Genomic DNA, 27,743 nt, shown 5'->3' on the forward strand with positions numbered 1-27,743 from the left:
TAAATCATTTCATACGAGTATCGGATTGGTTGTACTCACAGGCCTACCGCCTTTGTTGTTAATTGACAGTAACAAAATAAATCAATGTATGGGATGACATTTCAAACATTAACCCCAACATTCTGGGCTTTATAACAAAGTGTAACTGTTTGTCATTTATAAAAAAAATCATAAAAGAAGCGAATGCCTACTGGTGGCATTCGCATGTTTACTGATGCTCGTAAAGACACTGCCTTCCATATTTTCCGAGAAGATTAATCTTTGCAATCAAAAGTTATTCATTAACAAATAATCTCGTATGTGCCAGTCTCGTTTTTGTATGCGCTTCATGTCATAAAGAAAATCAGACATGGTGCAACGTTTTTGAACTTTTCATGAAAAATTGTGGATAGCCGAAAGAAGTATTTTTTAACCTTAACAGTAGTCAGCACGATGGGTGTCCAGTGCTGCAACCAAAAATGTGGAATGATAACTTTATTTGTAATTGGAATAATATTTGTTGTTGTTGGGGGAATTGCAGTGTTGGTGTTTGATCTCCTATTTGTGGAAATCGTTAAACAGGTAATAGTATTTTTTACAGAAAACACGTTTTTAAACTTGAGTTGTGATATATATTTTTTGTTTTTATCTCACCAGGAAGCGTTAATCGAAGAAGGTACCACTATGTATGATAATTGGGAAATTGTCACAACCCCAACTTTTATGAGCTACTATTTTTTTAACATAACAAACATGAATGAAGTTCTGGATAGTTTAGAAGGACGACCGGCCAATAGGAAATGGATAAAACCGCATATGGAGGAAATTGGTCCTTATACGTACAGGCGAGTTTAGGCCATAGGTTAATTGAAATCATATTCCGATGTGTCTGAACTTATTCAGCTAGGTTGATGTATTATTTTAAGTGTTTAGAGCTTATTTCGTCCCATACATAAGTACGTATTTGGTTTTATTATGTCATTGAGCTTAATAGATGTTATTATAGATTATTCCGCCTTAGATATTATTTCTTTATATGCTTTTATACATTGACGATTTTTTACTTATATCGGTTTGGCTAAGGACGATAGTTTGAACCTCACCGAAGGCTAGATTTTTTTAATCTTGCGTTTATTGAGAGAAAATCTTTCTTAGATCGGTCGTTCTAGATTAGCACTTCAAGCCTTCCTGGTGTATATAACAAAATAAGTGTTGGAATTGGAAACAAGTCATTTTTTTTTAAATCATTAGGTTTTAACTAAATATTGTATTTTAGAGAATACCTGTCCAAAGACAACATTACTTTCTTAACAGAAGAAGATCCGGAACAAGTATTTTATCGCCAAAAAACTATACTCGTGTTTGATCCCGAACTGTCAAATGGTTCTTTGGACGACGTTATAAACACTGTTAACATAATAGCTGTGGTAAATTGTTTAGTTTTTTTTCCTATATATATCTGCGGTCTAGTTTCCGAGTTAAAATCGTAATTTTTCAACATTTGTTGTAGAGCCTTCCAAGTGTAGCGGAACATTTACTGGGAGATCTAAACCAAACCATAGCAAATCTTTTAAACGCTGCTTATCGGACGACCGGTTCCAAGGTTTTGTTCTCACACACAGCACGCGATCTCCTGTTTGGATTTAATGATCCTTTACTTGATATTTTTGGAAAAATTGTTGGTCAGAACATAACATTTGGTTTGTTTTCGACGGTAAGTTTTTCATGAGTTTAGTAATTTAAGTATCCCAGCTTTTCACTAACTTATACTGCTTCAAAATTTAAAATTAGGATAATCCGACGTCATTTTCATGCTACATGTTGTGCGAATTTAGGTGGAAATGACGCCAGCTGCTTCCAAATAATAGTCATAAAATTTGTTTACTTTGAAAAACTATACAACCCTAAACATAAATACATTTGTTGCGCAGTGACGCCCAAGACCTTGGTGAAAAGTGCTCTTATATTACTTGAGAAAAAAATTAGGGTAAGAGGCCTGAAATGTGGCCACACAAAACTACTTCGGACATAATTAAATATAAAGTGTCAATTTTGTAAATGAGTTTTTTTCACTTTGCGCTAAAGTTTAATATCGTTTCTATGCACCCATAGGAAATTATTTTTTTGATTGTATCCCATTGTAACCCAATAAACCAGGGATGGTTGGCTAATGGCTTCGCTCAAACGCTATTGACACCATTTTTTTTAATGTACGCCGTTGCACATTCGCGCACATATTATCGATCGACAACAGCAAATTTCTTGAGGTTGGCTCTCTTACGATTTCACGTTATTAAGATATTTATAAAATATGATGGATGCGTTCCGGTATAAATTGTAGGGATTGTAGGGATTAGTAGGAGTATATTAGGAAGACTACGGGCGTTAAGATGGCATATAAATTCTTGTGACACCGTAGCGTTTAAATTTTTGTTTAATTTATTTTTAGTGAGCTCGCAAGATTTCTCAAAAATATGCACAAAGTTATGGAAACAATATAAAATGAATGCTGATCAATTAAAGTTAAACTATTTCAATATGTTTATGGCTTATTTGAGTTTTTTTAGACTTACAAAAAGCTGCAAAAATGTTTAGAACTACTAGTTCATTTAATTCCATATACCACAGTCAAATCAACGGGCATTTTCCTCCTAAACATTCTAATTTTATGATATAGGGCAGTGTGTATGGCCCGCCGCAACTTTTTCCGTCATTAAAAATGTTTATTTTTTTGGTAAGGTTACAATCTTTATTTTTTGCCAACTTTAACAGTATTTTTATGCTGCTTCTTGGTTACGACTACAAGTTTGCATATCTGAGTGTAGGTATGTTTGTGGTATGTATTCAACAAAACTAATTATTGCAGTTAAATGTTTCGAATCCGCACGAGTAAAGTGTAAAAAAATTGTAAATAAAAAAAAGCGTTACCTTAATTGCGGTGCTTCGTACTAGGTTTTTGCTACAGTAATTTGCAAATGTTTTCCAATCTGTCCATTTAAGAAACTAAGAGAAAAACTATTTGCGAAACCAATCGAAAAATTATTTTTTATGTAATTTAAAGAGTCCCTATTGTTTTTTTTCAGGTTACGGTACGGTTATCCAATTTACCATTGTTTATCCATAGTAGCACAAAAACTATTTACAATTTAGTAAGAAAAAAGGCATTTAAATAAACGGAAGTTAAGCCATTTAAAAAAAATATTTACTTAGGTAAAAATTTAGAAAGCTGCAATATACAATATTTTGGCTGGGATTGGTAATCTACGGCCCTCGGGCTGGATCACGCCGGTCAATGTAAAGCATTCAGTCCGCCGTCTTTCTTTAACTAAGAATAGGTTTTTGGCTATTTTAACTGGGTACAAAATGTTTCGCGTTTCGCTCAAATTCCTTTGTACATCTGGCATGATGAGTTAGACGAAATATTTACTGTCAAGGCGCCCTGCATACCCAGATTTCTTTTTTACACATTTTTTTTATTATGATGATGATGGATGACGCCGTGTGGACCAAACGTAAAAACAAACGCAATTGGTTTTGCGCGAACGCATTACCGCCTTTCAGTAACGGTAATATTAGAACCATTTTGGTAAAATCTATCCTAGGTACAACCTGATAAACTGTTATTTATAATAAAAATCCTTAAAAATCACACATTTAGCAACAGAATGGCTAGTAAAATTTACTACGGCCCGCTGAGACCTTTGTGATTTCGCAACTTCACTAGTTCTTCACCAGTAAGAATTAATTCGGTAAAACATCTTTAAACCTGGGCAACCCCGAGTATTTAGTCTAGTAAAACTATAAAGCCGTTATTTTGAGCAACACCCTAATGTCTTTTATCTACCTAATGAGCTAGTTATTGTTTAAAATTCATATTTTTATGACGTAAATGTGTGTCGACATCCCAGTAAATGTACATGGTACCCCAAACAGAAATGCTGGATCCTCCGAGGGATTCAATTCGATTCCTTAGGACAAAGTCTGAAGTAGGCCTACTTGTGATGACAAATATTCTTGTAAAGTGTTTATGTGGTGCCCTATATCCAAATTAACAAAAATATTTTGGAATGCTCGCTGAAAACCAAATAATGTCAGATAGAAAGGCGTCACGTTAATAAATACCATGTTTTGTAGGCTAACAATTCTGACGGTTGGTTCGATTATCAAGTTTACACAGGAAGAAATAACATTGAACTTACTAATGTAATTACGACTTTTAACGGCATGACGTAAGTTTTGTTTGGCCTGCGGGTACAGTAAAGTGTTATTCATTTCATCTACCTTTCTATATCACTTCTAATTGAACAAAAATAAAATATTTTTGCGACATTAAAACATTCATGCACGCGGGTATGAACCACCGCTCGAATAGTATTACCATTTTTCCACAAACGCCATACCATTCTTGATCATCAACACTAGAACTTGAAACATGTTAGCAAATAATTACAACATACAGCTTCTCGATGAGAATCTACCCAAAACTTTCGTCAACCTATGGAGACCACATATACAAAAAAAGTAAACGTTTAGGATTACACAACGATGTATTTTTATTATGCAAAACTAAAAACGTTTTAAGGTGTCTTTAAATTAAAATTAGTTTAAGAATATTTTATCAACAATTTTTCTATTTTGCATGCGGCTTTTAGAAAGTTGGACTATTGGACTGGTGATGAATGTAATATGATAAATGGTACAGGTAATGTAGTAATTTATGTGATTTAGATTATTTTACGTACACCGTCTTTTATGAAAGTATTTAATTTCTAGATGGAACAACTACTCCACCTTTCATGAATAGAGATGATCGAATTTACTTTTTTGTGGACGACATTTGCAGGCAGGTCATCTGTAAAGAGAATATTCCTTAAATGCACAAGTTTGATAGAACATAGAATAATTAAATTTTTGCAAAACATATCTAATTATAAATGCTTTAATAAAAGCAAGTAGTTTTAAGTAAAAAATGTGAAGCGTTTTATATGAATATAGCCGTACCCTCTAGTTCAGTGCTTTTAAACCTTTTCGACTAGGCGTGGCCCCTTTACTTCCTTGAAATAATGCATGACACGTTAGTCCTCATGCAAGTTATACTTACTGTACACAAATGATTTGTTTTCATGATTATAACTCAACAATGAGAAAGATATGCTCCAGCTATATTAAAAAATTTAGTATATATTACGTGGATCTTTCAAATTAAAAAAAATCACTGTTTCAGTTTTAAACCAGGGGTGATCAAATATATGTTACCGTGGTCCGCGTAACAAACAAAATGTTGCGGTGGACCGGGTCGAAAATTGAATCTGCAATACAAACACTACAACGTCATACTCGGAAGCTATAAACATTCAAGTTTCATAGACCTGCTCTTATGTTGAGAGTTCGAATTTAAAAGAAAATGGGCAACACCTATTGCGGCTATTTGGTTTAAAATGCTAAACTTTAATTTAGATTTGGCGACAGATGTGACGCATTAAGCACGAATAAATATATGAATGGCACGTTGCTCGATATATTGGCATTTAACAAATTACGCTTTGCAGGTCTATCTTCGCTGTTTATGAAGTGGATGTCAATGTCAAAAGCGTTCCAGCATGGAAGTATATTATTCCGCCAGAAGCATTCGCCGCGCCGAATTTAAACCCGGAAAATTACTGTTTCTGTCCCAAAGACGGAGAACCACTTTGCAATTATTCCGGCGCAGTTTCTATACAGAACTGCATGTTTGGTAACTACTTGCAATTTGTTTTATTGTATCCTTCAGGCCTGTATAACTCAAAATTGGAAAAAAGGGTCGCAAAAGCAAAAAGAATTGTGAGGGATGACGTTACAAAGTTACTTCATAACATAACATAATACAACAATTATTCCTAGAAACATCCGTTGTTATCTAGAAAACTCGTTCGCAAATTCGGATATAATCCCGGCTAATCGCGCCAAGACAAAAAAGCAATTATTGCGTTTATTTGGTTTAAACTGGCAAATCTTGGTTTAAACTGGCAAAAGGAGCGGCGACTCCCCGTCGACTGACAAAAGGAGCGGCGACTCCCCGCCGTGTGCTCGCCTCTCCCCGGGCGCCTGGTATATGGTAAACCTATTCACGTAACCGCGCAACACCTTTTGTTCAAGCGCAATTACCTGCGTTGACATCAAAAATCAAATTATATTTCCCCTACAAAAATATATTTGATTGTTTTCAACTTAAAATATGTTTGACGTGCTTAGCCGTTGGGTATTTAGTCCTTGCTTTAATAGTAGCCAATTTTCAGTTATAAAAAAATCAACGTAAGTATATTTCCTTAACAAATTAAAGTTTAATGTTTCCAACTAAAGTTTATTAAATTTAGGAACTTATTGATGACTGTTACCGCGTAAAATTTGAAAAACTTTTTTTTTTGGTCGCAATTACCTGCGTTTCATAAAAAATCAAATTAGGTATATTGCCCTAATTAGAAAATAAATTTTAATGTATTTAACTTAACAGATGTTTGACGTGCTTAGCCGTTGGCTATTTAGTCTTTGCAGCGGTTTTAATAGTAGCCAATTTTCAGTTTCAAGCGATATTTTACTTACGTTGGAAGACGTATGGTACCGGGATTACGTAAAAGCAAGGGTTATGGGTTTTTCTGACGTTGGACGCAGCTTAATTTGGCGTTTAGTGCAAAGGTTTACCATTTTTCACTTTTATAAACATACTTTGAATAAACATCAGGAAACCTACACGGATATCTACAACAAACCTTACCAACAAATTCTGACCGTGATTGAGGCCTAAGCCTAATGGCTTCTTACAATGTGTTTATAAACGCAATTCTCGGCAGAGGTCACAAAATATTGCTTTTTTGCAGCAGTTTCATTAGGATTCTTTCATGAGGTATTAAGATACTTACACAGACACGTACAGCAACCCTAACCGAGTATAAACTACGCAACATTTGGACTGAGACAGTTGGTAGAGCGACGGTCCTGGCTTGATCGGAGGTCGTGAGTTCGAACCTCACTGCAGGCTAGTTGTTTTTCTAGTCTGCCCTGCTTGCATCATAGATCAACATCTGCGATGGCTTTCGGTGTACCATTTGGCCTAAGTTTGCAAAATATCGTGTGCAGCGGTTTGACCACTAAGCAAATTGTCTTTTCAAACGGGATTTTCTTTCGTTGGATGCATGGTACCTACCGGGATTACGTATGTGCTTAAATTTCGCGCATTTTAAACAGTTGCTGATACGACTTTTTTACGTTAGTTAGTGATTTTCGATCAACATATGTCACGGGTGTTTGTTGCGGAAAATATTACGTTTATTGCAGCGGTTTCCTTAACATTCTTTTATACAGTAACAGCAACCCTAACCGAGTATATTCTACGCAACATTTGGACTGAGTTTGCAAAATATCGCGTTTATTGCAGCGGTTTGAATACCAAGCAAATTTAGTTTTCAAACGGGATTTTTTTTCGTTGGATGCAGTATGCTATCTACCGGGATTACGTATTTGCTTAAATTTCGCGCGATTTAAACAATTGTTGCTACGACTTTTTCACGTTTGTTAGTAATTTTTGATCAACATATGTCACGGGTTTTCGTTACGTAAAATATGCGAGACGTCTTTAGCCAAAGTTGTGTGTTAAGTAGCTCCATTTTATAAAAACACACAACGTTGCAATTTGGTTTCATGTTAAATGTATTTTTAAATTATCGGCTATAACATATAGTGGCTTCAGGAAGAAGATTATACAATGCTGGTAACACGTGATTAGTGATTAAATGGTCAGAGCGCGTTCGCGCCTTACCTTTAGTGACCTATTTCAGACACAAAACTGGTTTTTATACGTTAATTTTACACTGTTTTAACCAAATGCAAAATTTAATGGCAATTTACGGAGACCAAGAATTAGATCTTTAGAGCCACGCAGATAAGTCACATAATTAAACACGACATTCCATTAATGCCGCTTTCACACAGGCTGTGGGGTGTTACTCTGATTGTGGGGAAGCATAAGGTTAACCTTTTTTTAGACACACGATATGACATGATTTGAAACACATCACATGATTTAAAATTTCTATTTAGTGACACGCAGTGCAAACGTTTAGGCATAGGCAAATTTGTTATGACACTAAAAAAAATATGTTTGCATTATTTATGCCTTTTAGGAAGTTCTTACGCTATCTGTAACATTACTTTTTGGGTATATTTTTATTACCACATTTATCTTCCATATTCATGGTATATAACATGAGGCCAGCAGTTTAACATGTAACAACGTAACGTGCAATAGTGATAATGAGCCCACAGTATGTTGGATTGTTTCATTTTGTTTAACCAGACAAAATTCAGGTAGACTTCGTACATTATGGTGATAGTTGTGGTGTAATTAACTTTTAACCAGTTAAAATAACTGGTAAATATTCTATTTAACCTGGGCAACGCCGGGTATTTCGTCTAGTACATCATTAAAATACACTTATATACCATTATTACCAATTCCTACTCTTACCGCAGCTTGTCATAAAAGGATATTTAAAGCATTCGTTCAAAATAAGTCACACGTTTAATTATATGTAATAATGCATTTCAGATTCTATTTTTGATCAGACCCTACATTACATTTTCTATAGTAACGTAATACAAAAAAATAAAATAAAATAAAAGGCAACATAATCATGTACGAAACATAGACCGACACGTAAAAAGTTCGAACAGACATACGTACAAGGCTTGCCAGATTGGCTTTTTCGAAAACAAATTACAAATCTGAATCTGTTTTTTTAACGTGGTTGTTATCAGATTCAGCCTGAATGCAATCAATTGAACATCAAAAAACATTATATTTTAGCCATTTTTTTCTATATTGTAAGTACTAGGAGTTGAATTTTGTAATAAAAAAATGCCATTTTGGATGTTGTGAACGTGCTATGTATCTTATATGGTCACAGCACACTAGTTGTTTTGATGAGAGCCTAATTGATACTAATTTTGTTTTGAATATAAAAATACATTTAATTGTTTTTGACTTTTTTCCATGTTTTTACGTACAGTTCGGGTTTAAAGCAAAATTTAATCTGGCAACCCTGCTACGGACCGGAAATAAACTCGCAGACCGGTACCAATACATAAATGTTTTTATTTTTCGTTGAGGTGCACCAATTATGGTTAGTTCACCACACTTTTTATTTGGTTCGCCATATTACATCAATCAAACTACTGGAATTACAGAACCGAATAAAGAAGAACATGAAACTGCTTTAGTATTTGAACCTGTGAGTTACAAGTCAAATAATAGTTGAACTTAAGCGACTTGAACTTAAAATATTCTGTTTGTAGAACACCGGTGCGGCAATTAAAGTGGATAAACGACTTCAAATAAATATTGTTCTGAGAAGTTCACCGGGAATCAAGTAAATTACTTACTGGATAAGTATAGTACATTAATACCTTAAAATGTTTATTTGGTTTATTTTGCAGCCTATTGAAAAATGTCGACACTGTTATTCCTATTTTGTGGCTAAATGAAAGTGCTACTCTTGGACAATCGGACGCAGATTTGTTGTATGGGTATGTAGTTTAGAAGGCTGTAAACCAATTCCTAAAGAAGTTATTTTTATATATCCCTGTACTAAAGGTACATTTAATATTTAAATTACCACTAGAAACATAAAAGTTTTATGGTAATGTAAAAATAAAATTCATACTATTATGCTTCATTAAAAGCACTACCGCCTGATATCCAGATTTAGGATTAGATATATACTGCTAATTAAAAAAGCTTTTTGTATAAACTTACCTGTTAACCACTATTCGGAAACGTTAACTAAGGTCACCTTCTAAAAACTTGTATTTAAGTCTCCTTGTTTTGCAGCTTGCACTAAATGTAAATTATTAAAATTTTAATCCAACTCGCCTTGTTAAACAGTTTGCAGACTAGATAACGTTTAATATACAGTTTTAAATAAGGCAACAAGGTTTAGACCAGTGGTACGTTACCTATTTTCCACAGCGCCTCCTTTGGTAATTGTTCTGTGTCTTGCGCCCCTTAGATGTTAAACAAGAATCATACTAAACGAAACTCGCGGTATTCTCCGATTGCATATCAATAAGACAGAATGGCAATTAAAAAGTTAACTCTTTATCTCGCGAAGCGCGAAAGATGTTGCATTTATTCGGTTTGTGCAGGCTAAACTTTCATCTTGGAAACACACAAAAATTGCTTGTGCTCGGTATATTGGTTTGCAACGATCTGATTTGACAATCATGTTGTAAATAAATTAAACATTGCGTTAGTCGTGTCAAAACAGCCCCAATGGGCCGTAGTAACTAACAAATATTGTCCAACAAAACTAGAAACTATATTAAAACAGTGGTAGACCCTAAATTCGCAACTCGCAAAACTATGAACTGTTTTTTGTCAGTTGCTTATCGAAACATGTGTAATTAGCAGAATTAACAATTACCGCAATATGAACTTAATAAAATCTTAATAAAAAGTCAACTATTGGAGTGTACCCGGCTAATCCAAATTTGTAAAAAAACATTTTAAATTCAAAAATCGTTTACACACCCTTTTCATAATATTGTAGCCATTTATCGTGTTCTTGGATGCAAACATTTTCAAAGTTTCTCGCGTTGGGTTTGAGCCACTTTGTTTTGGTGAACTGAAAGATAGCACATTGTTGCTTAAGTTTAACGCACTTAATTTTTTTATTTTGATTTTGGCCTATAATTTGTTAAACGATTAAATATTCAATTAAAACGAGACTTGCCCAAAGGTTTTTAACAAAAACAGAATGAAAAATACAAATTTTATTGATCCCTAAAGTGTAATGTCTGTAATGATGGTATTTTACGATTAAAAATCGTTTGCCTATTATTAGAGATAATTATGTATATTGCTCAAGTAGAAGTTTGTTTGGACAAACACTCATAAACAAATACATAAAACATTAATTTATTTTTATTATTTACTTTGTGTTGTACATTTTATATAACGGTACTATTTTATATTTTAGACTGCTGGTTGTACCTAAAGATGTTGTTGCTATTTTACAAATTGTGTTATGCTGTGTTGGAAGTGTGATGGCTGTGGTTCCTTTGTTTTGCCTAATGTTGTGCAGCCAAAATAAAGAGGTTACGAAGGATAGTATGGTAAAAGAAACTTTTTTCTTCTTTCCTTAAAGATTAACTTAACGGTGTTTTATTAATTTTATTTTTAGAATTGTACAAAACAAGACAAAGACGAAAAGGGTAACATTGATAGCCTAACTTGTTGTTAAATTGTAAAATTATTGTTTATAACCAAAAAATAATGTTATTTGACAGCATACACATATGAAAACTCTGGAGCTGTTGACAAATATACCTCAAAAACTCAAAGGTTGTAGACCTATACAAGCTTGATATCTCTGACGCAATTGTTCTTAGTTCATCGCCTTCACATTTAATAAACTTTGCTAAAAAATTGAAGGGGAATTGTTTTTTACCTGATTAAAACAAGTCAAAGTTTTGCATTTGGTTGAGCTACTTCATTTTTGCTGTAATTTATCGCGCATCCTTATTTTGCATATTGAATATTACAAAATTGTTTTGTGTATTGATTATTATTTCAGAAGTCCCACGACAATGTCACGTTTTTCTGCTATGTTATGTTCTGTACCAACTTCCAAGCTATATTCTGTTGTAGAAATAGCAAGTATGTCGAACATAAATGGTTGTTTAAACGTAAATGGATGTTTCCTGCGTTAATATTAAAAACACACAATCTGGTCGCAAACCTTGATACGTGAGTTGCAAATATGTTATTTTAGCTATCTTTATAAATGGCCGTTTAATTTTTAATAGGGTAAAATAGAAACCTTTCAACTTTGAATTGATAAAGCACGGTTGCGGGAAAGCTTGTCGAGAACGCAAATGAATTTGTCGTTATATAGTGCTATCTGATTGCCCTGTGTTTAAGCTTAAAACCGTAAAAAAATATCGGTATTAACCACAATAAAGCAGCGTATAAAGACTAGAAAATAAGTTATCCTTAATAACTAGAGCCGCGTCCCATACGTATGGGTCGCGACCCGAAGTTAAGTTGCCTATTACTTTTTCTTAGTCGCTTGAATGGTGAAACCAAAGTAGCCTACATTATAAACCCTCACGGGTTATAGATAACAAAGTTGAAAACAACATAACTAACGAATAATTAAAAGTGTAGGCTAACATGTGGCATTATATGCCCTTAGTTGCAATTTGTTTAACAAAAAGTCAGTATAGGGATGTTTAACGTAGAATTTTGAATCCTTTTGATATGTTTTAATTATCGTGGAACGTTACGCCTAATCGTATGTAGGCTACGCGAGTGGAAAGTTTGGATAAAGGCCTGTCGCTGTGGCGAAACAATTACTGTGTTGCTTTATAAATAGTCATGATAGTGTGGCGTCAGCGTTTTTTCGGGCTGCCAATTGCCGATAACCTATACGCCTAATCATTAAGCGTCAATCAAGTGTTGTTCAGCGAGAAACCAAGGCAGACCTGGCCAAAATACGGCCCGCGGGCCGGATCGATTTATACCGTCTTTGCAATATGTCCATTCAAAAAACTTCTTACCTACTGAAGCCAAAAATGCATTGTAAGTTGTTCTGTGCTAAATTTTCAAGTATTTTAACCTTGAGCTGTTAGATTACCACTCCCACCACTTAATCAATGCCAACATGTCGAGGAATGTACATATGTTTTATCTGTGCTCAATGTGTCACGTCCCCATCTAAATCCGAATTGAAGTTTGTATTTTAAATCAAATAGTGGAGCTTTTTTCGCGCTTTCGCGCATTGATTTGCGCACCATTCCCAACGTAATAACAGGTCTTTAGTCTACTTGTATTATAGATTCATCTTGCGTGAATTTGAGCTACGATGTTCGGCCTGGCCCGCCACAACATTTTAGGTTTTTCATGCGGCCCGCGGTAAAACAATTGCCCACCCCGGAACTAACTTGTAATGCCAGGTGCAGAGATTACGCCATTTCCTAAAAGGGCGTTAAGTTGCAATTTAAGCAACTAATCGTAAAACGCATGAAGATTTCGTTAGGCCAATATTTACCGAGGTTATGCGTAGCGTATTTCGCAAGTAATAGTAACGCATTTATAAGACAAAAATCGACAAATTATCTTGACGAATATAGTGACATTCGCTTGGTTTGAACAAAATAGAGCTGAATATAAAAACACCTTGAAGAAGATCCAAGAACGAGCTTTGTAATGACTTACTAAGTTTAATTAAATTAAAATGACATATATTTTTAGAAAGTAGTTAGGCTACAGTTGTTCGTTGATTAATAGCTGTATTTGTTATTAACGCGAATAAGTACAACAAGTGAAAACAATTAAGAACAACGCTAGGTATTTTTATAAGCCAGGGGGCCACGAGGCACCCGATTCGATTTGTTTTCAACGCTTGTAGCGTTCGTATTAGGATAATTCGGGGCTTTGAAGCGTCTGTGTTAGAACATGTGTTAGAAATTAGACGCTTTAAGCGAACCGTATAAGAACAGGATACAGGCGAACAGCGAATGCGCAGACTAATCATGCATAACGAAACGTTGCCAAGCGATGCAGACTACAGATTTTTCATCTTGTACAGTTTTGGATGTTAGAAATGCAGAAATGTTTATCGTTTATTACTGTACCAAGTTAATGCAATATTTATAATTTTACCCAGTAAATAGCAGGTTAAAAGCTTTTATTGGTGCTGAAGCCTACCTTAGGGAACATTATTTGGGTTAGGGTGCGGGTTTGGGTATAAGTTAAGCAATACTATTAATAATAATACTTGAACCACCTTTACCCCAGCCTGGAAAGTATAACAGAACACGCGGGTGCACTGCCGAAAAAAATCGGGTGACTAGGTGCAACAAAGTTAAAAAAGGGCGCTGGTCGAGAATCCTACCACATTATTAAATCAACGCACAATATTAGGGTTAGGGGCGGCGAGAGTTAGTGTTTGGGTGTGGTGTGGGTTGGTGAAGTATTATTATATTCATTTTTAACCCTAACCAAAATAATGTGCGTTGTGGTAGGACTTTAGACCAGCACGAAAAAAGTGCATTTCTGGTCTGCTTTCGAATTTCCAGACTTCCACGTTATGATTTTCTCATGCACTCCATATTGTATACATTGCACTGTAAACATATAAATAGGGTGCACGAACGTTTGACATGTTTAGGGTGCAGTTCAGATTTTTTTTTGGGTGCACTTGCCATACTTTCCAAAGTGGCCCCCACCCAAACAGTAACCAACACCCTATCCCAAATATTGTAGCTTGCTGTAAAAATTGTTTCAACGCTGTGGTAGGATTAAAGACCAGCGCCAATACTTTTATTGTTGCTAAAGCTGCTGTTTCTGGCTATTGACTTTCATTCCAAAGTTTTATTAGTTAAAAGACAATATTATTTACATTTACAATGCTAAAAAATATTATTTGTAGCTAATTTACCTCATTATAATAAACTTAGTTAGCAAAATATATGCCAAGAAATATTAAATTAGATAAGATCACCTTTGTTTTCCAACTTATTTTCTAAAATTTGGTCACCATTATAATGTAAAGTAAGTCCTAGGTAGTATACATGTTTGAAATATTATAAATTGAAACTAAAGCCCATATTTTGGTGTTAAATTTAATTTAACAATTGGCTAATTTTATGGTGCATATTGCATCTAGTTTGCATTCTGTGGCAGATGCATACCAAATATATTTAAAGCAATTTGTATGCACACCTCAATAAATAAATTGCACACTTCAGAAAAGGTTGTGTTGCAGTAGGATTTCAAACTTCAGTTATGCCGAAATATGTCTGCACATCTGGAAATTTGGTGATGAACGTCAGATATCTGTGCATGGCACATTCTTTGAACCACATTTTAGTGTAAATTTTAAATTTGTGGCATATAAATCTTAAGGTTCGAAAATATGTTACTTCCTTCTGTTCATGGTGGTCTGAAGGCATACAACCAAACTAATAAAAACTCATGAATATTATTAGTTGTAAAAGTGTTGTAGTGATCTCAAGTTGATAAAAAATAGCTGCTGCATAAGGTTGCGAAGTTGTAGGAAATAGTGCCCGATAAATTTAAATTTCATGTGTCACTACCTTAATTGACCTTACTTTTTAACATTTTTGCATTCTTAACTTTTTCCATTAAGGTCATATACAAGTCATGATTTTTAATAAAATTTTGAACTTAAGTTGTTTATTATCTATAAGCTGCTTTAAGTTTAATATTACAGAATTTAATTAAATATTATCATGCCTGGCCAAATTAATTTATATTTTTGTTTTTCATTAATAAAAATGTTTTTATTTCCCGAAATAGCATTTTATATAATTCCTAGATGTAATATTTCAGTCAACCCCCAAAATTAAGGACAAGGGAGTCCAATCATCTAACCAGGAGAAACAACTAGCGATGAACTCGTGGCGCATATGTGCAAAAAATCATACAGTGAGGAAGAAAAGGACAAACAATTAAATGTGTAATTATTCTATATCGGTGGTTACTGTATATTTACCCCCCCATCATTTCACACAATCGTTCGTGTTTGCCCCTTAAAACTCCACATGGTAAAATAAACAGATTTGGAAAATCATAAATGGCCCATTGATTTGAGTTATAGTTCCTAACAGGCCGTTTAAAATACCCGGAATGCGATAGTTTATTGAACGATTTTATGGACTACGTATGCTACATTTATTACGCACCACATTGTGCAATTTTGGAAAAACATATAAATAGTTTCCTGCTTTAGTACACTCTGATTATGTTTTTGTGCCTTGTTTTCAGCTATTAGTGCTTTAAATGTGAGTTTAATAAAATAAAAAACAACGGTTATGTGTTCCAGTGTTGGTTGACTACAAAAACTAAGTCCACTCACAAATAACAGTATTTTTGTTAGCTGATTTTTACGCATTTTGCGTTGCGTCCTTAGTATTAAAAAAAGAGGCCGAACAGTGTATTAAAATAAATGATTTTATTAATTACTACATTCAAATTATGCCCGTGTTGGGTTGTTCCTTGTTCTACAATTGACGATTAAAAATCAAGCAATATATCCACCGCACAACGCAGTAAATTAAAAGTGAATTGAGCACTCATTTTTGTAGTGGTTTATCTTGATATTTATTGATTCGACCTATATTTGCCCCTATGACTTCGTTGTATCTGGTAGGACTCCAATGGTCCAGCCACAAGATCGAAATATATATTTCGGAAAAAAACAAAAATCGGACTAGGACCTAATACTCGTAATAATAACGTATAAACGGAATATGTCCGGAATAAGACTTAACTTGCATGAAAGAACCAAGCCTACATTTCACCTAACCCCGCCCGTAGGTACATCACAAACCCTTCTAATAATTTCAACTCTAAAAACAGTTTCCTAACCCTAAACAGGGCCTAAAATCGATACCAAAACAGCGGAGCCTTAACGGCGCCGTTCCATCTAAGGTGCCCAAGCGTCGACACCAAAACAGCCGATGGCCCTGACCGTCCCATACACTCTCCTACCAGTTTCAGACGTTATTTTGGCCATTAAACGCCCTGTTTCGATGAATTTAGGACTTTCCGGCGGGTATGTGTCTTATTCAGGCGGTTTAGATCTTATTCTGTCGTGGGTATTTGGCTTTATTATGTCGTTGGTTTTGCTTTGTAGTTATTATTGTATGTTCCCATCTGATTCCTATAAAACTGTCTTAAATAGTGCCAAGGCGTAATGACTGTTAGCGATGGATACAATCGTCTTTATACTCTTAATAGCTTACGTTACAACATGTTGGTCACCTCGGACAAACTTCCGACGTCAACCTGGTTTTAAAATGGCCATATTTCTGAAAAAAATCCATCTCTTAAGGTTTTAATACTGTTAGCACTGCTGTATTGAGGCATTGTTTTAACTACGTGTGACGAAACGAAACTAAACAATTATGGTTTGTTCAATGAGAACATGTTATTGACTTGCGTCTAAAAATATTGTTGTTCACAAGATTTGTCAAAAGGTAAAAAGCTTAGTATTAATGCACATTTCAACATACTAAACCATGCCTGTTAAATATTTTCATCCTGGCAGCTGCACAGCCGACAATTATCTGCGAGAGCCTATGGCTGTTTTAATTCTCATGTACACGTCTTGAGTATACCAGTTTTTTTTGCTAAACGAAAAGAGTTACATGATCAGTTGTTTTACCAAACATCTCAGCTTATACGTCATTTACAAATGTGTAAGTTTTAATTTCCAATTTGAAAAATTATTCTGTACTAAGCGCGCATCATAAGCATTTATAATGCACAATCCTGTGCGAAAAGTTAGCTTTGCGACCTTTAACGCGCAATCAAATTACTTCCAAACGAAAAGAGTTAAACGAACAGTTATTTTACGAAGCATCTCAGTTTATACGTCTTTTACAAATGTGTAATTTTTAATTTTCCAACTTGAAAAATGCTTCTGTACTAAGCGCGCTTCATAAGCATTTATAACGCACGACCCTGTGCGAAAAGACAGCTTTGCGAACTTTAACGCACAGTCAAATTACTGCGAAACGAAAAGAGTTAAACGAACAGTTGTTTTACGAAACATCTCAGTTTATACGTCTTTTACAAATGTGTAATTTTTAATTTTCCAACTTGAAAAATGCTTCTGTACTAAGCGCGCTTCATAAGCATTTGTAACGCACTACTATGTGCGAAAAGTCAGCTTTGCGACCTTCAACGCGCAATCAAATTACTGCCAAACGAAAAGAGTTAAACGAACAGTTGTTTTACGAAACATCTCAGTTTAGACGTCTTTTACAAATGTGTAATTTTTAATTTTCCAACTTGAAAAATGCTTCTGTACTAAGCGCGCTTCATAAGCATTTATAACGCACGACCAGGTGCGAAAAGTCAGCTTTGCGAACTTTAACGCGCAATCAAATTACTGCCAAACGAAAAGAGTTAAACGAACAGTTGTTTTACCTAACATCTCATTTGATATGTCTCCCACAAATGTGTAAGTTTTGATATTCCAACTTGAAAAATTCTCCTGTACCAAGCGCGCATCATAAGCATTTATTAATGCACTACTATGTGCGAAAAGTCAGCTTTGCGACCTTCAACGCGCAATCAAATTACTGTCAAACGAAAAGAGTTAAACGAACAGTTGTTTTACGAAACATCTCAGTTTATATGTATTTTACAAATGTGTAATTTTTAATTTTCCAACTTGAAAAACTTTTATGTACTTAGCGCGGATCAAAGGCATTTAAAAGGTACAACCGTGGGAAAGTTAGCTTTGCAACAGTCAGCGCAAAATTAAAATTACGGACAAGGTACGAAATGTAAACAAACAGTTTTCGCACAAGAATCATTGTGTTTATATTTTCTACAATTGTAAAAGTTACTCATTTTTAACCGAAGTACACTTTGGGTACTGGTATACACAAGACGTGCACATGAGAATTAAAACAGCCACAGGCTCTCGCAGACAATTGTCGGCTGTGCAGCTGCCAGGATGAAAATATTTAATAGGCATGGTTTAGTATGTTGAAATGTGCATTAATACTAAGCTTTTTAACTTTTGACAAATATTGTGAATAACTTTTAGACGCAAGTCAAAAATATGTTCTCATTGAACAAACCATAATTGTTTAGTTTCGTTTCGTCACACGTAGTTAAAACAATGCCTCAATACAGCAGTGCTAATAGTATCAAAACCTAAAGAGATGGATTTTTTCAGACATATGGCCATTTTAAAACCAGGTTGACGTCGGAAGTTTGTCCGAGGTGACCAACATGTTGTAACGTAAGCTATTAAAAGTATAAACACGATTGTATCCATCGCTAACAGTCATTACACCTTGGCACCATTTAACACAGATTTATAGGAATCAGATGGGAACATACAATAATAACTATAAAGCAAAAATACATTGAGCACAAAAATCTATAATACCATAGTTAGAAGACCAACGACATAATAAAGCCAAATACGTAGTAGGCCTAATTCCCACGACAGAATAAGATATAAATCGCCTGAATAAGACACATACCCGCCGGAAAGTTCTAAATTCATTAAAACAGGGCGTTTGATGGCCAAAATAACGTCTGAAACTGTAGGGAGAGGGTATGGGACGATCAGGGGCCATCGGCTGTTTTGGTGTCGACGCTTGGGCACCCTAGATGGAACAGCGCCGTTAAGGCTCCGCTGTTTTGGTATCGATTTTAGGCCCTGTTTAGGGTTAGAAAATTGTTTTCCGAGTTGAAATTATTAGAAGGGTTTGTGATGTACCTACGGGCGGGGTTAGGTGAAATTTTGTGTAGGCTTGGTTCTTGCAAGTTAAGTCTTATTCCGACGTATTTAGGACATATTCCGTTTATACGTTATTACGATTATAAGGTCCTAGTGCGATTTTTGTTTTATTCCGAAATATATATTTCGATCTTGTGGCTGGACCTTTGGAGTCCTACCAGATACAACGAAATCATAGGGGCAAATCAATTGTAGAACAAGGAACGACCCAACACGGACATAATTTGAATGTAGTAATTAATAAAATTCTTTATTTTAATACACTGTTCGGCCTCTTTTTTAATACCAAGGACGAAACGCAAAATGCGTAAAAATCAGCTAACAAAAATACTGCTATTTGTAAGTGGACTTAGTTTTTGTAGTCAACCAACACTGGAACACATAACCGTTGTTTTTTGTTTTATTAAACTCACATTTAAAGCACTAATAGCTAAAAACAAGGCACAAAAACATAATCAGAGTGTACTAAAGCACGAAACTATTTATGTGTTTTTCCAAAATTGCACAATGTGCGTAATAAATGTAGCATACGTAGTCCATAAAATCTTTCAATAAACTATCGCATTCCGGGTATTTTAAACGGCCTGTTAGGAACTATAACTCAATCAATGGGCCATTTTGGATATGATTTTCCAAATCTGTTTATTTTACCATGTGCAGTTTTAAGGCGATCACGAACGATTGTGTAAAATGATGCGGGGTAACTATGCAGTAACCACCGGTCTAGAATAATTACACATTTAAATGTTTGTCCTTTTCTTCATCACTGTATGATTTTTTTCACATAGGCACCACGAGTTCATCGCTAGTTGTTTCTCCTTGTTAGATGATTGGACTCCCTTGTCGACACTAGACAATACTAAAAATGTTAGATATACATATATTTCTCCTGAACTACTTGCATGTTTTTATTAAATAGGCCTTGTATATTGGTTACATATTTTAATAACTGTGGACTAAATTAGCCAAGTCGTTATAAAATATTATTGAAAAAACATTTTCGAGTTTGGCACCTGGAAACCATCGGCCACAGGTTGGGAAGTGCTGGTAAACATTAATGTTTTGGAATGCACAACACACAAAATGGAAATTACCTTTTCTCTAACTTCCGTGCACAAAGGTTTGTTAGTGGGGATGGAAACTGAAGCTGTTTCTTTGTCAAATGGGTGCAGACTTAATGCAGAGAGCTTTTCCAATGATTTAAAGGTTACTTAACACTTCAGAGACATCTTTTTACTTGCACTTTCACCTTACAAAGTCCTTAATTGTGGGGGTTGACTGAAATATTACATCTAGGAATTATATAAAATGCTATTTCGGGAAATAAAAACATTTTTATTAATGAAAAACAAAAATATAAATTAATTTGGCCAGGCATGATAATATTTAATTAAATTCTGTAATATTAAACTTAAAGCAGCTTATAGATAATAAACAACTTAAGTTCAAAATTTTATTAAAAATCATGACTTGTATATGACCTTAATGGAAAAAGTTAAGAATGCAAAAAGGTTAAAAAGTAAGGTCAATTAAGGTAGTGAAACATGAAATTTAAATTTATTGGGCACTATTCGCTACAACTTCGCAACCTTATGCAGCAGCTATTTTTTATCAACTTGAGATCACTACAACACTTTTACAGCTAATAATATTCATGAGTTTTTATTAGTTTGGTTGTATGCCTTTAGACCACCATGAACAGAAGGAAGTAACATATTTTCGGACCTTAAGATTTTTATGCCACAAATTTGAAATTTACACTAAAATGTGATTCAAAGAATGTGCGATGCACAGATATCTGACGTACATCACCAACTTTCCAGATGTGCAGACATATTTCGGCATAACTGAAGTTTAAAATCCTACTGCAACACAACCTTTTCTGAAGTGTGCAATTTAGTTATTGAGGTGTGCACACAAATTGCTTTAAAAATATTTGGTATGCATCTGCCACAGAATGCAAACTAGATGCAATATGCACCATAACAATAGCCAATTGTTACAGTTAAATTTAACACCAAAATATTGGCTTCAATTTATAATATTTAAAACATGTATACTATCTAGGACTTACTTTACATTCTAATGGTGACCAAATTTTAGAAAATAAGTTGCAAAACAAAGGTCTTCTTATCTAATTTAATATTCCTTGGCATATATTTTGCTAACTAATCTTTGTAGATGGCTGTATTTGTCTAATTCTAAATAGAGGAATCAGGTGGCACTGTATAAAGACAAATTGTATATCATTTTGACCTGATAAAGCACGGTTGTGCGAAAGTTTGTCGAGAATCAATTTGACCTGATGAAGCACGGTTGTGAGAAAGCTTGTCGAGAATCAAATACAATTTGTCTTTATACAGTGCCACCTGCCAGATTGGAAACTTTGGATATTGCGCGGGGGAGATGTTTTACAGCTGAAAAAATGCGCGGCTGAAAATAAAATTTCGACTTGAACTTGCGCGGCTGAAAATAAACCACCAGGCTACCGAAAGTTGTAAATTGCGAATTTATATTAAACTTACAGCGTTTATAGAATACTTGAATCACTGCGCAATTTTTGGTTGGTGTGCGGGCGCAGTGCGCAGGTAAATATTTAAAAAGTTGGATAGTATAGCATTTAATATGCAATATTACTCGATATTGCCCAATTTGACGTCACTAAACACGTGACCGTTGTCCACTGATGCGTGACCAAATCGCCCAACTGTGCGTTTTTAGCGTTTCGCAGGTGATTCTTATAAACTTGCATTAAAAAATGTTAAGCAACTTCAGTATGCGGCCCGCCAATTTTTTTTGTGCTTGTTAAGTTTCATACAGAAGTTTGCGCGGCTGAAGTTTTGCGCGTTTGCTCGAGTCAGATTTGCGCGGCTGAACACATTTTCTATAAAATGCGCGGCTGTGACCTCGGCTGAAAGTGCATACTGCGCGGGGGATAAATCCAAACTTTCCAACCTGGGCCACCTGATTCCTCTATTTGCTAACTAAGTTTATTATAATGAAGCTAATAATGCTGCCAGAAACAGCATTATTAGCTTTAGCGGCGCTGGTCTAGAATCCTACCACATTATTAAAACAACACACAATATTTGAGTTAGGGTGTCGGTTAGTGTTTGGGTAAAGGTGGGTCAAGTATTAATATATTCATTATTTAATAATAATACTTGACCCACCCTAACCCAAACGCTAACGCCGCACCCTAACCCAAATAATTTGCATTGTGGTAGGATTCTAGACCAGCGCCGCTTTAGCAACCTACCTAGTTAGAAAGGTAAACAAACAATCAAAACAAGCTCTAAGCACGAAAGAATAATCATAATTAAACAGATAAGAAAGATAACAATAAAACAGCTGCTGCTGAAAACGTGCGTGTGAAATCATGCGTAACAACCGAACTGTGACGTATTTTGACAAAAATATAAAAATATTTACACACAAAGAAAAGCGCCAGCCTTATCGCGAAATAGATGTGTCTGCAATTTAAAATTATGCTCTTTTTGTTGTTTCTAACTGTTTCAATTCTTTGTTCGTTTTATATACTTTCATTATCCTTTTTGTGAATAATCATTTATTTTGTGGCGTATGCTACTTAACGTAAAATATGTATTACACGTATTATGTGTCTGTATTATATGTATCACAGGTATTGCATGTATTGTATGTATCGTAGGTGATAATTATGTAATGTATGCAATGAATCTAACATATGGAACGTATGCAATGTACGTAAGGTATATGTCTTATGTATTGTATTGTAAGTAATACAAGTAATGTCAATTATGTAATTTGAATTTAGCATTCCAATTTTATCGTTTTTTCGAACTGAATCTAAACCAGGAGACAGCTGACTCGATGAACCTTACGGTCTTTCGCTGTTTCCTGGGAACGTCAAATATTTCAAAACATTGTGATTTCGGCGATTCTCGTTTTTATGTGGCCCGAAAAAAAACATTTTTTTTTGGACACATGTTGTTTTTGTCCGAATTATTATGTGGCCCGAAAAAAAAAAATTTTTTTTTGGACACATGTTGTTTTTGTCCGAATTATTATGTGGCCCGAAAAAAAAAATTTTTTTTTGGACACATGTTGTTTTTATCCGAATTATGTGGCCCGAAAAAAAAAATTTTTTTTTGGACACATGTTGTTTTTGTCCGAATTATTATGTGGCCCGAAAAAAAAAATTTTTTTTTGGACACATGTTGTTTTTGTCCGAATTATTTTTTTTTTTTTTTTTTTTTTCAGTAAATTTTTTATGGCTCACTTTTGACAAGGAAAAAAACATAGTTGGAACATGAAATTTTCACAACTGTTAAATACCCTCCCAAAGTTGTTTCTAATATAAAAAAAAAATGCCTAGGTTCTAAGGGGTGGTTTTTAGGGGGGTAAAACTGTCATTTTTTGTTAATTTTGGTTTTCGACACTTTTCAGAGATGAAACAATGTAAAAAAAATCTGATATATTTATGGATGATGGATAAACGACATATGCAATGCTAAGTAACAAAATTTTAAACCTTACCCCTGAACTGTTCATCCGGGGGGTCAAAATGCAAAACACTTTAGGAAATTTCAATGATATATTTACACTAGAAGGAAATGACATAAAAATCTGAAAATTTCACAAATGTTAGAGAACCATTTAAAGCTGATGTTAAAATAAACATTTTACCTCTTGAAAATAGGGGAGTATTTTAGGGGGGCAAAATTAAAATTCGGCCATTTTTGTGTTTAGAGGTGTCTAAAAAACTAAAGAAAACATTGTTAAATAGTTTTCAATTATAAAGACAAATTATAGGTTGCTTTATAGCAAAATGTTGACCTTCAACTCAAAATAATTAACTCATGGGGGAAATAATTAACCAAAAATATAGAAATTAAAGTGATTTTCAGATAAAATAAAAATTGCAGACAGATTCGTGTACACTGCCTGGCAGATTTTTCATTTAAACTTACGGCGATAAAATATGTTGTTTTGTAAGAGCAATAAGTTAATTTCCTTAGAGAAGCCTCTTTCTAAAAGGCAAGTCGCACGTGCTTAGTTTTACAAGACGAGACACTTTGCACAATGAATGTTGCACGCGCTGGACAAAAAAAGCACAGCAGGGAGCCAACCCCTTCGCGGCCAGAATAAAGCAAGCGATATGAACGAATCCGGTATTAAACGTTTTCTGCCGCTAGATTGGAGTAGATAGCTGTTTTTGGAGTAGATGCGATTACGTCACACTATTGACTTTTGTCCCCAATTAGAGGCGTATAGGGGTGCAAGACAAAAATGTCAAATATTGTTTAATTATAAAGACAAGTTACAGGTTTGCTTCGCAGCAAAATTTATATTAAGACCACTGGTAATCAATCTTTATGTGGCCCGAAAAAAAAAATTTTTTTTTGGACACATGTTGTTTTTGTCCGAATTATTTTTTTTTTTTTTTTTTTTTTTTTTCAGTCAATTTTTTATGGCTCACTTTTGACAAGGTTTTTTTTTTTTTTTCAGTCAATTTTTTATGGCTCATTTTTGACAAGGAAAAAAACATGGTTGGAACATGAAATTTTCACAACTGTTAAATACCCTCCCAAAGTTGTTTCTAATATAAAAAAAAATTGCCTAGGTTCTAAGGGGTGGTTTTTAGGGGGGTAAAACTATCATTTTTTGGTAATTTTGGTTTTCGGCACTTTTCAGAGATGAAAAAATGTAAAAAAAATCGGATATATTTATGGATGATGGATACATGACATGTACAATGCTAAGTAACAAAATTTTAAACATTAGCCCTGAACTGTTTATCCGGGGGGTCAAAATGCACAACACTTTAGGAAATTTCAATGATATATTTATACTAGAAGGAAATGACATACAAATCTGAAAATTTCACAAATGTTAGAGAACCATTTAAAGCTGATGTTAAAATAAACATTTTACCTCTTGAAAATAGGGGAGTATTTTAGGGGGGCAAAATTAAAATTCGTCCATTTTTGTGTTTAGAGGTGTCTAAAAAACTAAAGAAAACATTGTTAAATAGTTTTCAATTGTAAAGACAAACTATAGGTTGCTTCACAGCAAAATTTTGACCTTCAACTCAAAATAATTAACCCATGGGGGAAAATAATTAACCAAAAATATAGAAATTAAAGTGATTTTTTGATGGAAAAAAAATTGCAAACAAAGTGGTGTACACTGCCTGGCAGATTTTTTATTTAAACTTGCGGCGGTAAAATATGTTGTTTTGTAAGAGCAATAAGTTAATTCACTAAGACGAGACACTTTGCACAATGGATGTTGCACGCGCTGGACAAAAAAAGCACAGCAGGGAGCCAGCCGCTTCGCGGCCAGAATAAGGCAAGCGATATGAACTAATTCTGTATTGAAGGTTTTCTGCCGCTAGATTAGAGTAGATAGCTGTAAAGAACTTAATCGAACACATCACACTATTGATTTTTGTCTCCAATTAGAGGCGTATAGGGGTGCAAGAAAAAATTGTCAAATATTTTTTAATTATAAAGACAAGTTGTAGGTTTGCTTCGCAGCCAAATTTATATTAAGACCACTGGCAATCAATCTTGTAAAAGTGCACCATGTCCAACCTATAACACGCAACTTCGGGCCACATCCGCTTTTGCCTGCTAAAGCACCGAAACTGGAAGCACAACATTGGGAGTATATGGACACTGACAAATAAGACCCGTTGAAAGAATATAGAATAACCAAGGAATAACACCCTGGTAAAGTATAGTGGAACTGCGCTATACCCCCCCTGGTATAATATAGTAGAACCGCGCTATAACCCTCTAGCAAAATATACAAAAACCGCACACCCCGTCTAGTTATTATGTGGCCCGAAAAAAAAAATTTTTTTTTGGACACATGTTGTTTTTGTCCGAATTATGTGGCCCGAAAAAAAAAAATTTTTTTTTGGACACATGTTGTTTTTGTCCGAATTATTTTTTTTTTTTTTTTTTTTTTTTTTCAGTCAATTTTTTATGGCTCACTTTTGACAAGGAAAAAAACATGGTTGGAACATGAAATTTTCACAACTGTTAAATACCCTCCCAAAGTTGTTTCTAATATAAAAAAAAATTGCCTAGGTTCTAAGGGGTGGTTTTTAGGGGGGTAAAACTATCATTTTTTGGTAATTTTGGTTTTCGGCACTTTTCAGAGATGAAAAAATGTAAAAAAAATCGGATATATTTATGGATGATGGATACATGACATATACAATGCTAAGTAACAAAATTTTAAACATTAGCCCTGAACTGTTTATCCGGGGGGTCAAAATGCACAACACTTTAGGAAATTTCAATGATATATTTACACTAGAAGGAAATGACATAAAAATCTGAAAATTTCACAAATGTTAGAGAACCATTTAAAGCTGATGTTAAAATAAACATTTTACCTCTTGAAAATAGGGGAGTATTTTAGGGGGGCAAAATTAAAATTCGTCCATTTTTGTGTTTAGAGGTGTCTAAAAAACTAAAGAAAACATTGTTAAATAGTTTTCATTTGTAAAGACAAACTATAGGTTGCTTCACAGCAAAATTTTGACCTTCAACTCAAAATAATTAACCCATGGGGGAAAATAATTAACCAAAAATATAGAAATTAAAGTGATTTTTTGATGGAAAAAAAATTGCAAACAAAGTGGTGTACACTGCCTGGCAGATTTTTTATTTAAACTTGCGGCGGTAAAATATGTTGTTTTGTAAGAGCAATAAGTTAATTCACTAAGACGAGACACTTTGCACAATGGATGTTGCACGCGCTGGACAAAAAAAGCACAGCAGGGAGCCAGCCGCTTCGCGGCCAGAATAAGGCAAGCGATATGAACTAATTCTGTATTGAAGGTTTTCTGCCGCTAGATTAGAGTAGATAGCTGTAAAGAACTTAATCGAACACATCACACTATTGATTTTTGTCTCCAATTAGAGGCGTATAGGGGTGCAAGAAAAAATTGTCAAATATTTTTTAATTATAAAGACAAGTTGTAGGTTTGCTTCGCAGCCAAATTTATATTAAGACCACTGGCAATCAATCTTGTAAAAGTGCACCATGTCCAACCTATAACACGCAACTTCGGGCCACATCCGCTTTTGCCTGCTAAAGCACCGAAACTGGAAGCACAACATTGGGAGTATATGGACACTGACAAATAAGACCCGTTGAAAGAATATAGAATAACCAAGGAATAACACCCTGGTAAAGTATAGTGGAACTGCGCTATACCCCCCCTGGTATAATATAGTAGAACCGCGCTATAACCCTCTAGCAAAATATACAAAAACCGCACACCCCGTCTAGTTATTTTTTTTTTTTTTTTCAGTCAATTTTTTATGGCTCACTTTTGACAAGGAAAAAAACATAGTTGGATCATGAAATTTTCACAACTGTTAAATACCCTCCCAAAGTTGTTTCTAATATAAAAAAAAATTGCCTAGGTTGTAAGGG

At 34.5% G+C, this 27,743-nt stretch overlaps 1 protein-coding gene and 1 long non-coding RNA gene across 2 annotated transcripts; one reads left to right on the top strand and one right to left on the bottom strand.

Moving 5' to 3' along the window:
• Positions 1-432: 432 nt before the first annotated feature.
• Positions 433-11,750, top strand: LOC146138076 (platelet glycoprotein 4-like). Its single transcript, XM_083394048.1, has 13 exons — positions 433-561; positions 637-824; positions 1,256-1,406; positions 1,490-1,693; positions 4,114-4,208; positions 4,632-4,681; positions 4,753-4,822; positions 5,529-5,713; positions 9,121-9,242; positions 9,307-9,380; positions 9,448-9,537; positions 10,989-11,124; positions 11,193-11,750. The coding sequence occupies exons 1-13, from the start codon at positions 433-435 to the stop codon at positions 11,250-11,252; spliced, it is 1,554 nt and encodes a 517-aa protein (XP_083250174.1). The 3' UTR covers positions 11,253-11,750.
• A 7,939-nt stretch (positions 11,751-19,689) lies between these two features.
• LOC146138077 (uncharacterized) lies at positions 19,690-20,611 on the bottom strand. Its single transcript, XR_014501440.1, has 2 exons — positions 20,399-20,611; positions 19,690-20,153 (listed from the first exon to the last, which is right to left on the bottom strand). It is a non-coding gene; the product is annotated as an uncharacterized LOC146138077 (long non-coding RNA).
• Between the last annotated feature and the right edge of the window lie 7,132 nt (positions 20,612-27,743).

The sequence above is a fragment of the Ascidiella aspersa genome, chromosome 7 (genome assembly GCF_963924565.1).
Source record: "Ascidiella aspersa chromosome 7, kaAscAspe10.2, whole genome shotgun sequence".
Lineage (NCBI taxonomy): Eukaryota > Metazoa > Chordata > Ascidiacea > Phlebobranchia > Ascidiidae > Ascidiella > Ascidiella aspersa.